This window comes from Tachypleus tridentatus, chromosome 4, assembly GCF_004210375.1.
Source record: "Tachypleus tridentatus isolate NWPU-2018 chromosome 4, ASM421037v1, whole genome shotgun sequence".
NCBI lineage: Eukaryota > Metazoa > Arthropoda > Merostomata > Xiphosura > Limulidae > Tachypleus > Tachypleus tridentatus.
In genome coordinates, this window is record NC_134828.1 from 109,551,623 (window position 1) to 109,564,848 (window position 13,226).

Sequence of the window (13,226 nt, forward strand, 5' to 3'; positions counted from 1 at the left end):
TTGGGTTCGTCATAGGCTTTTAATAAATGTATTCAGTAACTATAATAAAATTCCTGGTTCTGTAATAGATTGGTTAGTTGTTTTTCTAGTGTATTTAACATCAGCTTGTATGTGTTTTTTATTCTTTTTAACGATATTGTCTTCTTATGCTTGTTGTTTTCTTATTCATTTATCAATTGCCAATGTGAAGATCGTATAATTAAGAGTAACTGTCAGTGTCATTTACAAAGGCTTTATAAAATAGGGGATTGAGTTAATTGGAACTTAAGTACATTTAATGACAAAATATATATATATATCCAGTAAAACCTGCCTAAGCCAGAAACTGCATAGGGCAGAAACCTGTACAAGCCAGAAATATCAAAATTGTACAGCATTATCTTAAGATTTCTTTTATAAAAGGCCCTCTATATGTCGAAACATGTGTAACGTGGACTGAAAACTATCTTTCACCTACCTCATCTATCAACAAGTAGGATTAGAACCTGAGTAAGGCGGAAGAAATGTTTTTGATTAAGTATTAATGAATTCTTGTTTAATTAATAATTTGTTTAAATATTAATAAATTTTCAGACGTTTTGTTACATCAGGTATTGGTGTCTGTTTTAATGTAAAAATGTATAAATATATGATGGAAGAATAAGCCTGAAATTTAATTGTTTTCCATTTTACAGTTCTTTGGAACAGTTAAGTATAGGAAGAAAGACAACCCACCAACCCATTTTGACTTTTCTACCAAATCCTTTTTCTGAACCAGCATATTCTGGTAAATATTCTAATATGTAACATTCTAATTGTTTTCAGTTATTTGATAATATTTAGTGACATTTGTTTTAGTTATTGTTGTTGAACTGTTGTCTTTATCTGATTAAATATCTTTTCTTTTCCATTCAAAACGTGCCAAAATATCTTGATCACAGCTAGTGCTAAATACACTGAACTTAGTCTTAACCTTTTCACTGTGGCGGGGAGATCTATTTTCCAGTGGTCCAACCCCCATCACACTGTGATTAGGACAGATGTTTCCCATTGTCACTAAAAATAGTTGCTCATGTCATATGGTAGTAAAATGAATTGTTTATTGCTATTCAATCCAATGTTGATGTACTGTTTTTCTCAATGTTTTCTACTTGAGCATTCAGTAACTAACAAGATGCCTGAGCAGAATATGTGACAAATGTGTGCCTGCATCATTAGAGTAATGAGTAGTAACCCTAATTACTTTGTACATGTGCTTGATGTGCTTGACTCGGATAGCTTTAGACGATGGTGAAAATGAGTCAGGTGGTCTTCAAGCTTGATGATGAAGAGATAACGAGACAATGGCTGCCTCCAGTGATGACAGTCATTAATAATGGGAAACATATGTTCCTATTGGGAGTACTGGGAATGTATGACCCAGCTGCAGAGAATATATTAAATATGAATCTCTCTTCTCACAAAATACACTTTAACAAACTGAGACTTTTTACAACTGCAACAGCCTCATATGACGTGCTTACATTTCATTCCATACTTCATTTTTTATGTCTGTTTCTTACTGTTTAATGTTACACGTGTATGCACCTGTTAAACAAAAAATATTGATTTTGTTTAGGTTGTTAAACCTAAGTTGGCAACTGTATTTTGCAAAATTATTTCTTCTGCTACTTGAGTATTTCTTTCATTTTTCAAAGTCCAACTGGTTCATTAAAATACCTTAAGAAGAATTGTATGTTATTGTTCTTCTGTAGGTTTGGTATAGACTCATTTTTCATATTTCTCTGTTTCTGCATGTGACTTGGTAGTAAATCTGAGTGCTTATAATGCTAAAAATAGGGTTTTAGTACTTGTGGAGGGGGGAAGCAAAACTAGATAGCCCATTTTATAGTTTTGTGCTAATGTTACAAATTTATTTTCATGTCTACAGTTGTTTTAAACAGGTGTTACTTCTGATACAGTGTCTTGTGTGCAAATAGCATTTCTTGACTTATACTGCCCTCTATATGCACAAATGTTCACTTCTTATCAGCCTTAATTCTCCCATCTTCTCCTCATGTATTCACGTGAGACATCTGCATGTTATGGTGCAAATGGTTGTGGAGCAACCCTCATCGATAAGTGTGAAATACAACTGTGATTGCGAGTGTCCTCTTCATGCAGCCCATAACCACTTCTTAATTAGCAGTTATACTGCTAGGAGATATTTTAGCTCATGCTTTCCAACTGGTTGTTTTCATTTAGTTCAGTTGAATATTATGTAGCCCTCTTTTGTAATTTTTCAGGTTGTTTAAAATCGTATCTTTTACTGTTTTTTGATTGCTTCAGTTCTCCTTTGTCCCAATCAAATTAATTTGTTATGATCTCGCAATCCCACATCACAACTACAGTTGATTTTCCTACCTCTTCAATGACATTAGGACAAGCTTTGTAGGCTTAGGAAGTAATGGTTCTGACCTATAGGAAGTTAATTGCCTTTAAGCAGTCTTCTGTGCTGCTTATTAAATGCCCTCTGCTACCATGTGCAGATAAATGTACATGAAAATTAGGAAGAGGATTGGGGTGGCCTGTTTTCTTCTCCTGTCTGTCCTCTCTATTTGTTTACTTAATTAATCAGACATGTTATAATTTTTTTTTGTCTTCTGTTCCTTATAATTCCACACTTACTTTTTTAGTGATGGGCTGATGGAATAGCATCTAGTGCTTCCTTTCTCACTGAATGCTGGTGTTAACACAGATAAACTTGGAGACCAGTTGTGTTCAGGAGTCAGTATACAGACTAACTCCCATGTAATTTTGGTAACCATGGTTTAGCATATCTTTACAGCAATTTGAGTCACTTGTCCTTTGTGGAGTTTAGATCCCAGTACTTCAGCTTTCCTTTTTCCTGCTCCAGTTTTATTGAATGCAGCTCAGAATCTCTGGAGTTTAAACTCTGACATTTCTATCCTTTTGTGCATGTGGTTTGGATCTATTGTGTTGAAGGAATGCCCCTTTGTCTCAGGTGCATTTGTGTCCCTTCTTATTGAGCAAATCATACAATGAGTTAGGCTGTATACTGACTCCTCAATGCAACTGATCTCTAACTCTTGGATTTGAGTCTGCACTGTTCAGTACCATCCTTTCTCCTTGGTCTCCTTTTTTCTCACCCATATTGAACTTGTTTCTGGGTCTCACCCTCCTTCCTCTTCCTTTCTGGTTCCAGTCTCTTGTACTGCTGAGGTTTGCTATCACTTCTTGGGGTACTGTCTATGGGCAACAGACACTCTCAGTGCCCAAGTTATGGTTTTGGATCCTGTGGGGGCCAGGCTCCTCTACTTTCTCCATGTATGGAGGTCCTTCACTGTGAACGCTTTGGTTCTGAGGGTTGTCATAGAAAATTTGGTCCTCCCTTTCTATTCTTATCTTTTGCTGTCCCAGCATCTAGTTTGTTTCCCTCGTCCTTGAGATCCCATTTTCAGCCTGTGGTTTTTGGTGTTGGTATTGGTTGAAGTGGAGCCAACATACAAGTCTTTTTTCCTGTCTGTTTGTTGTTCCAAGTAAGATGAGAGACTAGCACCCTGCCATCAGTCTTTTGACTTTGAATGTCTTCTTGGTAACATGACTTGTTTGTCTGTCAAGTGTTTTAACAGCTTATGTGACAGGATTCATAGCTAGACTCCAAAATTAATATAATCAATACAAATATGTTACGAGCTTTAAAGTATTCAGGATAAACAGTTGTTTGTTGTTACAATTTCCAGTCATTCCAGAGAAAAAAATAATTTAGAATTATTTCATAATTTCTATTGTGGTTATGAGGTCTGTCAAATTGACCAACCCCATAAAGAGTTTAGTATATGACATAACAAATGAGATATAGTTTTCTACAAAAATATTGGATATTTATTTAGGAGGTCTTACGGACTACAAAATGAAATTTAAAAATTTTCAGATAAAGAAAAGTATTTTTAATTTCAACACAAAAATCACTTCACTCAGAGCAGTCAATGTCTTGATTCCATATAATTACAGACACAGATTTATTACACATATTTAATTAAAACTTAGTTATTTTATGTTTACTGAAAATATTATGTATCTGTGTTAAATAGGCTGGATGCAAAGCAGTTTTAAAGCTGTGAAAGCACTACTAAGGATACAACTAAAACAAGTATTTCAAACCTAGAGGAATATTTATACATTGAATATGCCAAAGAAGATGAAACCCATATATATATATTAGTAAAAATTAATACATTTTGGTAAAGTTAAGTAAACAAAATCACAAGAAAGGACTGCATTAAAAACAGCAAATCCAATTCTCTGACTAATTATATTAGTTTGTTATAACTTAAAAACAAGCTGCAAAAAAAATTAAACAAAAAATGCTGCACTAGTTTAAAAGATCCCAGGGTACAAACTGTAAAGTAGGATTATAAAATGTACCTCAGGTTTTGGAGGTGACTGTTGATGTAGGACCCACATTGTGGTGTGGATATGCCATCTATCACTTTTAACCTCCAATTGCCAGTCTCACTTAAGAATTAAGAAAAGTAGTAGTTAGAAATTTTAAGTAAAATTTCTCTAATTTTTATTTCTTTATATTTATTTAATAATTCTTAGATTTATTACAGAATAGTTTAATAATTTTATTTAACGTTTCTTTATTAAATACATTAACTATTAATTTTTGTATCAGTATTTCAACATTACTGATAAAATACTAAAATGTATAAATATTACAAATTTTAAAATATCTGATTTACATTGATATCTTTATCAATTATTTTAATTTTTAAATCTAAGTAACATTAGATATTGAAGTATTTTCAGTTTCTAATTCTGCCGGATAAATAATGTTGATATTATTTATTTCAAGATTATTTATACGAATGATCAGTGATGTTGAAATAGTGATATAAAAATTAATAGTTAATTGATTTAATAATGAAACTTTAAATAGAATTATTAAACTATTCTACAATAGAATGTATTAAATTAAAATTCGAGAAATTTTACTTAAAATTTCTAATAATTTTTAGTTAGGAATAAGGTCATTTAACAACTTGGCACTACTTTATGTGGATGTATGTTTTGCCACATATAAAGGTTTGTTAATAACATGATAGTAACAGTAGACTTAATAAACGAATGATGATTGGGAGCTCTACTAGTTTATTTAGATAATTGGACAGGATGCCTCATACTAGTATAATTTGTTTTCTGTGCTATCAGTTAGTGCCTTTCTACCATATTGGGGGATGGAATGCCAACTTCAAGAGGTAAGTTTTCAACTTACTTACCCCCAGATGGTAGTACTGTATTTACTTATTTTTATTTCAATTAGTTTTTCTTTATTTTTTGAGAGCAGTCACCTTCCCACAACTGTGTGCAGGCAGTGAAGGGTGATAAATATGTTGGACGTTGTGGGCCTGAGCACCCACGTCTCAGCTCTCCTAATTTCTATATCTATTGCAACTCTTTTAATTCTTATGTGAAACTGGCAAATGGAGGTTAAGAATGATAGATGGTGTATCCCCACTGCAATGTGGATCCTACTTCTTCAGTCACCTCCAAAATCTAGGACACATTTTATAATCCCACATTATAGTTTGTACTCTGGGATCTTTTCAATTTGTGCAGCATTTTTTGTGTAATTTATTTTTGCTGTGGCTTGGTTTTTTTAAGTTATAACAAACTAATATATATATATCTGTACAAATGGAAAGAACCATGTGCATGATTTTGATTAAATCCATATGCCAATGGCATGACCTTTTTAGTGGTTTTTATTGGATCTGGCAGTGATCAAAACTGCTGCTGGCATGGAACTTCCATGATTATTCTGTTGAACACAACACAACATAGAAGTTTAAGAGGTTACTCAAACAGTTACTAGAGTTATAAAAAAGAAAATTGGACAAATGTAAAATTAATCTAAAATGGAAGAACCAAAATGAAAAAAAACATTCTTTGGTTTTCAGCAGTTTCACACTCATGATTCATTCCGACATGTAGTATGAATACTAAAATATGTCGAGCCTCATGACACAAGACATATTTGTACAATCATGCCAAAATATAATATTTATGTAATATATACAAGTGGATTTCAATCTACTATTTATTGAGTGTTTTGGATACAGATATTTCTTAATAAGGATAGCAATATTCTGTTTAAATCCTCTTTAAGAAACTTAAAAACTGGACTTTAAGCAAATACGTTCATCTACACACAAAAGATAAACACTTTTTCTTATTAGCATTTTTCTAATTAGTATTAGAAGTAACATAATTAGCATTACAAAAAGACAGATAATTTTTGAAAAAGAAGATGGACGTACTTATACAAGAAATTGGTTCGACCCATCTACTTGATTTGTTTTTTGACTTCAAAAATACATGTTTATATCTTAAACACAATGAATTCTTGGTACCCTTAAGTACAAATTGTTACAGCACTTGTCACAAATGTCTTTGCTATCTAAGTTATAGATTATCTTGCATTTGATTTTTTGTAGCTATATTTGTACACTAATCCAGAAAGAGTAAAATATTTTTAGACATTTAATTGAAATAACAATTCTTTTAAGTTTCAAGTTTTTTAAAGCAATGAAGTTAGCTGCAGCAAACTCTATTTCATTATTTTTGTTCATTCCATTTACAGTAAAACAGTTTTTTATACTTTATTTTTAACATATGAAATAAATATGATACAGAAATTACTCTAAATTGATTTACCACAGTGTGATTATTCTTTCTGAAATAAATTTTGCAGTTCCTTCCTCTACTATGAAAATTATAATCTTTTTATCCAAAAAATTTAGATTTTTACAAGTATGTGTTGAACCCTTTTTTGAATGGCAGTTATCACCTGATTATTAAGAAAGCTATGTTTGAATGACTATGCTAGTGTGTCTTCCTATTGATGTCTAAATATGCCACTGTTATGTAAAGTGATACCAGTAATTAATGAGTTAATAAGCAAACATGGCCAAATAACAGTGTACTCATCTAGCATCTGAACAGCTCAAATTTTTTATCCAATAGTTAATGGAAAACTTTTTTTGCATAGTGTACATTCTTAAAAAAAAATTTGAAGCATAAAGTAATTTTTAATAACTTTATAAAGAAATACTTTAACACTGAACCATAAACAATTTTTATTTATAATACAAAGTATAAATATTGTTGTTAAAACATTGTACTTTTCTTCAGGTTCTCTTCCAGATATTGTTGTAGATGGAGTCATTATGGGAATGTATTCAGCAGAAGAACAAGTTACAAGTTCTGTTAGATAACTGAACTTGTGGAAATGAAGTTTACTCACAACTCAAATTGTTCAATTTATAAGATGAAATCATCAGTATATAAATGGTAAAATAGAATATTTTTATAAACTTAATCTTACAGAACAGAATAGTTAAGCCTATATTGATTTATTATTAAGTATTTGTCTCACACTCCTTCCAAGTTTTGGAGCTAACAGGACCAGTTTTGGTAGGCAGAGTCAAATGTCAGGAAGGAGATTTTCAGAGTTGCTGAATCTGGTATTACATTTCATGTTCTTGGTTCTCCTTAGGATCACCAAGTTTGAAACTGAGTTTATAACTTTGTACATAAGCAGCAACAAACGTGGCACAATTTGTTGGGTACCATTTATAAAGGTGTGCAATGCAGTTTGTTTTCAAGTAATGACTAACCCTTGTGACAGAGCTATAGAAGTAATTTTGGATAAATGAGCAGCTTGACTTGTACAATTTGGAATCTGAATTGTGATGGGGTCTTTAAAGCTTGCAGCACAGTTTGAATATAGTTGTAACAGTTAGCAAAGCAGAAGAAGGATGAAGTTTGTTCTGTTGTCAGGGTATTCTGAGACTTGTATTTTATAAAGATAACAATTAGCAAAGTAGAAGAAGGATGAAGTTTGTTCTGTTGTCGGTATTCTGAGACTTGTATTTTATAAAGATAACAATTAGCAAAGCAGAAGAAGGATGAAGTTTGTTCTGTTGTCAGGGTATTCTGAGACTTGTATTTTATAAAGATAACAATTAGCAAAGCAGAAGAAGGATGAAGTTTGTTCTGTTGTCAGGATATTCTGAGACTTGTATTTTATAAAGATAACAATTAGCAAAGCAGAAGAAGGATGAAGTTTGTTCTGTTGTCAGGGTATTCTGAGACTTGTATTTTATAAAGATAACAATTAGCAAAGCAGAAGAAGGATGAAGTTTGTTCTGTTGTCGGTATTCTGAGACTTGTATTTTATAAAGATAACAATTAGCAAAGCAGAAGAAGGATGAAGTTTGTTCTGTTGTCAGGGTATTCTGAGACTTGTATTTTATAAAGATAACAATTAGCAAAGCAGAAGAAGGATGAAGTTTGTTCTGTTGTCAGGATATTCTGAGACTTGTATTTTATAAAGACAGCAAACATTTGATTCATAAAATAAGTGCCAGAATATGAAAACATCACATGAAATAAAAAGATGAGGGTTATAAATAGAGGTATACACTCTGTAAAATATGATCTGAAAGTTTGAAGATTTCTCTGTTAAACAGTACATTTTTGAGACAAAGGTATGTGTGTGGTCAATCTAACTTATAAGCTCAGTTACCCTATATCAAGATATTAATAACAAGTAATAAATGTTATTGGTATGTTGAATAATATAATCAGTGCGTATATTTAAAATGGGAATCATTAGACGGTATAGTTGTAGGGAAACTTTTTATTTAACTTTCTAGGGGGAGTTTACCAGACTCATTGTTCAAATAAACCTAATTCATATTTTACTTGCAGTTCATTTTTATAAAAGGCTTTTCTATATTTCTTTGGTTTGTTGTGCTGATGAGCATTCAATAAAAACTGGAGTCCACAGCAGAGGGTTTAGCAAACTAAAGAATGCATTAGGCCTCTACGTATGTTTTCAGTTTTATCTTTATTGAAAATAAATTTGTAATAATGTCATTAGGAAGTTCAAGTTTCATTCACTTGTTTCACTTTTGACAGCTTATTTCAGATAAAAATGTTTATAAATATGAGAAAAATTTTTTTTTACAGAAATAAAATGTTTTTCTATGATTCATGATGAGTGTACATTATATTTTTTAAAATAATTGCTAATTAAATAGAAAAAAATGTATTTTCTGTAACTGGAAATTCTTTTCTATATGATGTGTAGTAGATGAAACTAAGATTCTGTACTCCCTATTCATCTAGGGACCATAAACCTATTGACTGTTGATATACTGTATTGGGTATGGTCTGCCTCCTGCAGTTGAATGTGAGTGCTGTATACAGTTCATAGCTAACAAAAGTTGAATTGTTGATTAAAACAGCTGCAGTCAAAGGGTTAATTTTTGTACAAATATATGCATGAATATGAGTTACAAATTCAATTTTTAGAAGTTTTATATTGAATTTGTAATTGTGAAACCTTGTTTTTTTTTACAAACAAAAACATTATACACTTATGCGAGCTTTAAAACAAAATTATATTGTACCTGTATTATTTTTAGAATTTGTTTAAAGATGGCTTGAGAAATGTCGCATACAAATTTGTAAGGAAAGGTTAATGTTAATAATTGATATAAATTTCTTTATATATATTTATGTGTTTACTATAACCTAAAGACAAACCAAAACAATAATAAATTAAAAAATAAACAAAAATGCTGCACTAATTAAAAAGATCCTACAAACTTTAATGTGGGATATACAATGTACCCTAGGTTTTGGAGGTGACTGAAGAAGTAGGATCCACATTGCAGTGGGGATACACCATCTATCATTCTTAACCTCCATTTGCCAGTATCATATAAGAATTAAAAGAGTAGCAATAGATATAGAAATTAGGAGAGTAAGATGTGGGTGCTCAAGCCCACAACGTCCAACATCTGTATCACCCTTAACTGCCTGCAGACAGTTGTGGAAAGGTGACTGCTTTCCAAAGCAAAGAAGAAAAAATTAATTGAAATAAAAATAAGAATAAGAAACTAAGGTACTACCATTTGGGGGTAAGTAAGTTGAAAACTTACCTCTTGAAGTTAGCATTCCAACCCCAATTATGGAAGAAAGGCACTAATTTTTTTCAAATATATATAAAGATATCAAACATTAACATAAACTTTTTTGTATGTTAACTTATGTAGTGTTTCATGAAATTGGTTTGTGCTTAACAGGTTGTATGCTTTATTTTTACTTGATGAATGTTGTTAGAACTGTATTCTGTAGTTAAAGAATACTAGGTAATATGTTGTCTTATTTGACACTGTTGTAATTGTGTTTCTTGCACTTCTAGACTGATCTTAGTTACAGCTGTTGCCAGATGGTTGGGGAGATTCATGGCCAAATTAATGGTTGAAAAAGGCAAACTCCTAAACTCCATACAAAATTCTGTTATAAAACAAAAATTGAACTTAAAAACATCATATGTTATTAAATTTATTATAATATATAATAAACAAATTAAAATACACTAAGAATTAAAATAATTTCCCTCAAATTACAAGAAAAATAATACGTCTTCATTTCTTCCTCCTTCCTATAAGACGAGTCACTCCTTTGGTAGCAAAACTACTAGTAGGAGTAATAGTTTTGTAACCATATACCATATCTGCTTTAAACTAACTTACCATTGTATTTGTAGCAACAAAGTCCTTATAATAGACTTGATTTTTCCAAAAGATGTGATCTAGTACCTGCATCCAGGAGATTAATTTGAATTTATTTCTTGGTTTTGTTTTCATAGCAGTCATCAAAGAAAAGATCCTTTAAACAACAGCGTTACTTACTGGTGTGACCAGAGAAATTAATGCATATGTTGGCAACTTCTTAGAATTGCAGTGCTTAAAGACATCCATTCAAAATTCTACAGTGTCTTTTGGAATTCCATTGTTCTCAAAAAGTTTCTTGTCACCAATCATTTAGATTATCTTTACTGTATTGCTGTTCAATTCCATCAAAATTATCAGCAGTTAAATGCAACATAGGTTGTTAAAATTATCTTTTGTTGTTTGACTCAATATGATGTGAGGATTAAACATTGAAAGATTTCAGAAAATTTCAGCTAATGTCTTATTTACTTGATCTGATTCTTCAATAATTAACATTCTACATCCTCTTTTAACAACTTCACATCTGCCATCACATTCATATTGGCCATCTTTCAGTTTATTAGATAAGCTCCAACCTCTTGATTAAATTTGACCCCATAATCAATTTTTTTCTAAATCCTTTTCACTTCCATTAAGATTGAAAAGCTTGTTAAACAGTGTTTTGAGTATCACCAATTCATTAGAGAGAGTTTGAAGATTCATATTAGTGGCTTGAAAAATTTACACTTTCAAATTATTTTACAATTGGTGAAGCAAACACAAAATGAAAATAGTTGATACTATTATAGAGGATTTCTTTCAAAATTCTGGCTTTGTGCTTTGTATCAGGGTAGCTACAGTATTTTAATAGTTGATACTATTATACAGGATTTCTTTCAAAATTCTGGCTTTGTGCTTTGTATCAGGGTAGCTACAGTATTTTAATAGTTGATACTATTATACAGGATTTCTTTCAAAATTCTGGCTTTGTGCTTTGTATCAGGGTAGCTACAGTATTTTAATAGTTGATACTATTATACAGGATTTCTTTCAAAATTCTGGCTTTGTGCTTTGTATCAGGGTAGCTACAGTATTTTAATAGTTGATACTATTATACAGGATTTCTTTCAAAATTCTGGCTTTGTGCTTTGTATCAGGGTAGCTACAGTATTTTAATAGTTGATACTATTATACAGGATTTCTTTCAAAATTCTGGCTTTGTGCTTTGTATCAGGGTAGCTACAGTATTTTAATAGTTGATACTATTATACAGGATTTCTTTCAAAATTCTGGCTTTGTGCTTTGTATCAGGGTAGCTACAGTATTTTAATAGTTGATACTATTATACAGGATTTCTTTCAAAATTCTGGCTTTGTGCTTTGTATCAGGGTAGCTACAGTATTTTAATAGTTGATACTATTATACAGGATTTCTTTCAAAATTCTGGCTTTGTGCTTTGTATCAGGGTAGCTACAGTATTTTAATAGTTGATACTATTATACAGGATTTCTTTCAAAATTCTGGCTTTGTGCTTTGTATCAGGGTAGCTACAGTATTTTAATAGTTGATACTATTATACAGGATTTCTTTCAAAATTCTGGCTTTGTGCTTTGTATCAGGGTAGCTACAGTATTTTAATAGTTGATACTATTATACAGGATTTCTTTCAAAATTCTGGCTTTGTGCTTTGTATCAGGGTAGCTACAGTATTTTAATAGTTGATACTATTATACAGGATTTCTTTCAAAATTCTGGCTTTGTGCTTTGTATCAGGGTAGCTACAGTATTTTAATAGTTGATACTATTATACAGGATTTCTTTCAAAATTCTGGCTTTGTGCTTTGTATCAGGGTAGCTACAGTATTTTAATAGTTGATACTATTATACAGGATTTCTTTCAAAATTCTGGCTTTGTGCTTTGTATCAGGGTAGCTACAGTATTTTAATAGTTGATACTATTATAGAGGATTTCTTTCAAAATTCTGGCTTTGTGCTTTGTATCAGGGTAGCTACAGTATTTTAATAGTTGATACTATTATAGAGGATTTCTTTCAAAATTCTGGCTTTGTGCTTTGTATCAGGGTAGCTACAGTATTTTAATAGTTGATACTATTATACAGGATTTCTTTCAAAATTCTGGCTTTGTGCTTTGTATCAGGGTAGCTACAGTATTTTAATAGTTGATACTATTATAGAGGATTTCTTTCAAAATTCTGGCTTTGTGCTTTGTATCAGGGTAGCTACAGTATTTTAATAGTTGATACTATTATAGAGGATTTCTTTCAAAATTCTGGCTTTGTGCTTTGTATCAGGGTAGCTACAGTATTTTAATAGTTGATACTATTATAGAGGATTTCTTTCAAAATTCTGGCTTTGTGCTTTGTATCAGGGTAGCTACAGTATTTTAATAGTTGATACTATTATAGAGGATTTCTTTCAAAATTCTGGCTTTGTGCTTTGTATCAGGGTAGCTACAGTATTTTAATAGTTGATACTATTATAGAGGATTTCTTTCAAAATTCTGGCTTTGTGCTTTGGGTAGCTACAGTATTTTAATAGTTGATACTATTATACAGCTACAGGCTATTGCTTTGTATCAGGGTAGCTGTATTTTAATAGTTGATACAGGATTTCTTTCAAAATTCTGGCTTTGTGCTTTGTATCAGGGTA

The 13,226-nt window shown here is 31.3% G+C and overlaps 1 protein-coding gene across 4 annotated transcripts in view; it reads left to right on the forward strand.

Moving 5' to 3' along the window:
• LOC143249874 (sorting nexin-24-like) overlaps positions 1-12,491 on the forward strand; it is a 34,560-nt gene extending 22,069 nt beyond the window's left edge. For 2 of the 4 annotated variants that reach the window (XM_076500459.1, XM_076500458.1), the window contains exons 6-7: positions 675-766; positions 7,180-9,046. In XM_076500459.1, the coding sequence (XP_076356574.1) occupies positions 675-752 (78 nt within the window). In that variant the 3' untranslated portion in view covers positions 753-766; positions 7,180-9,046. Of the gene's footprint in view, positions 1-674; positions 767-7,179; positions 9,047-9,180 lie in introns of those variants that run through there. The other 2 variants (XR_013028021.1, XR_013028020.1) reach the window with 2 other exon arrangements.
• Positions 12,492-13,226: the final 735 nt, after the last annotated feature.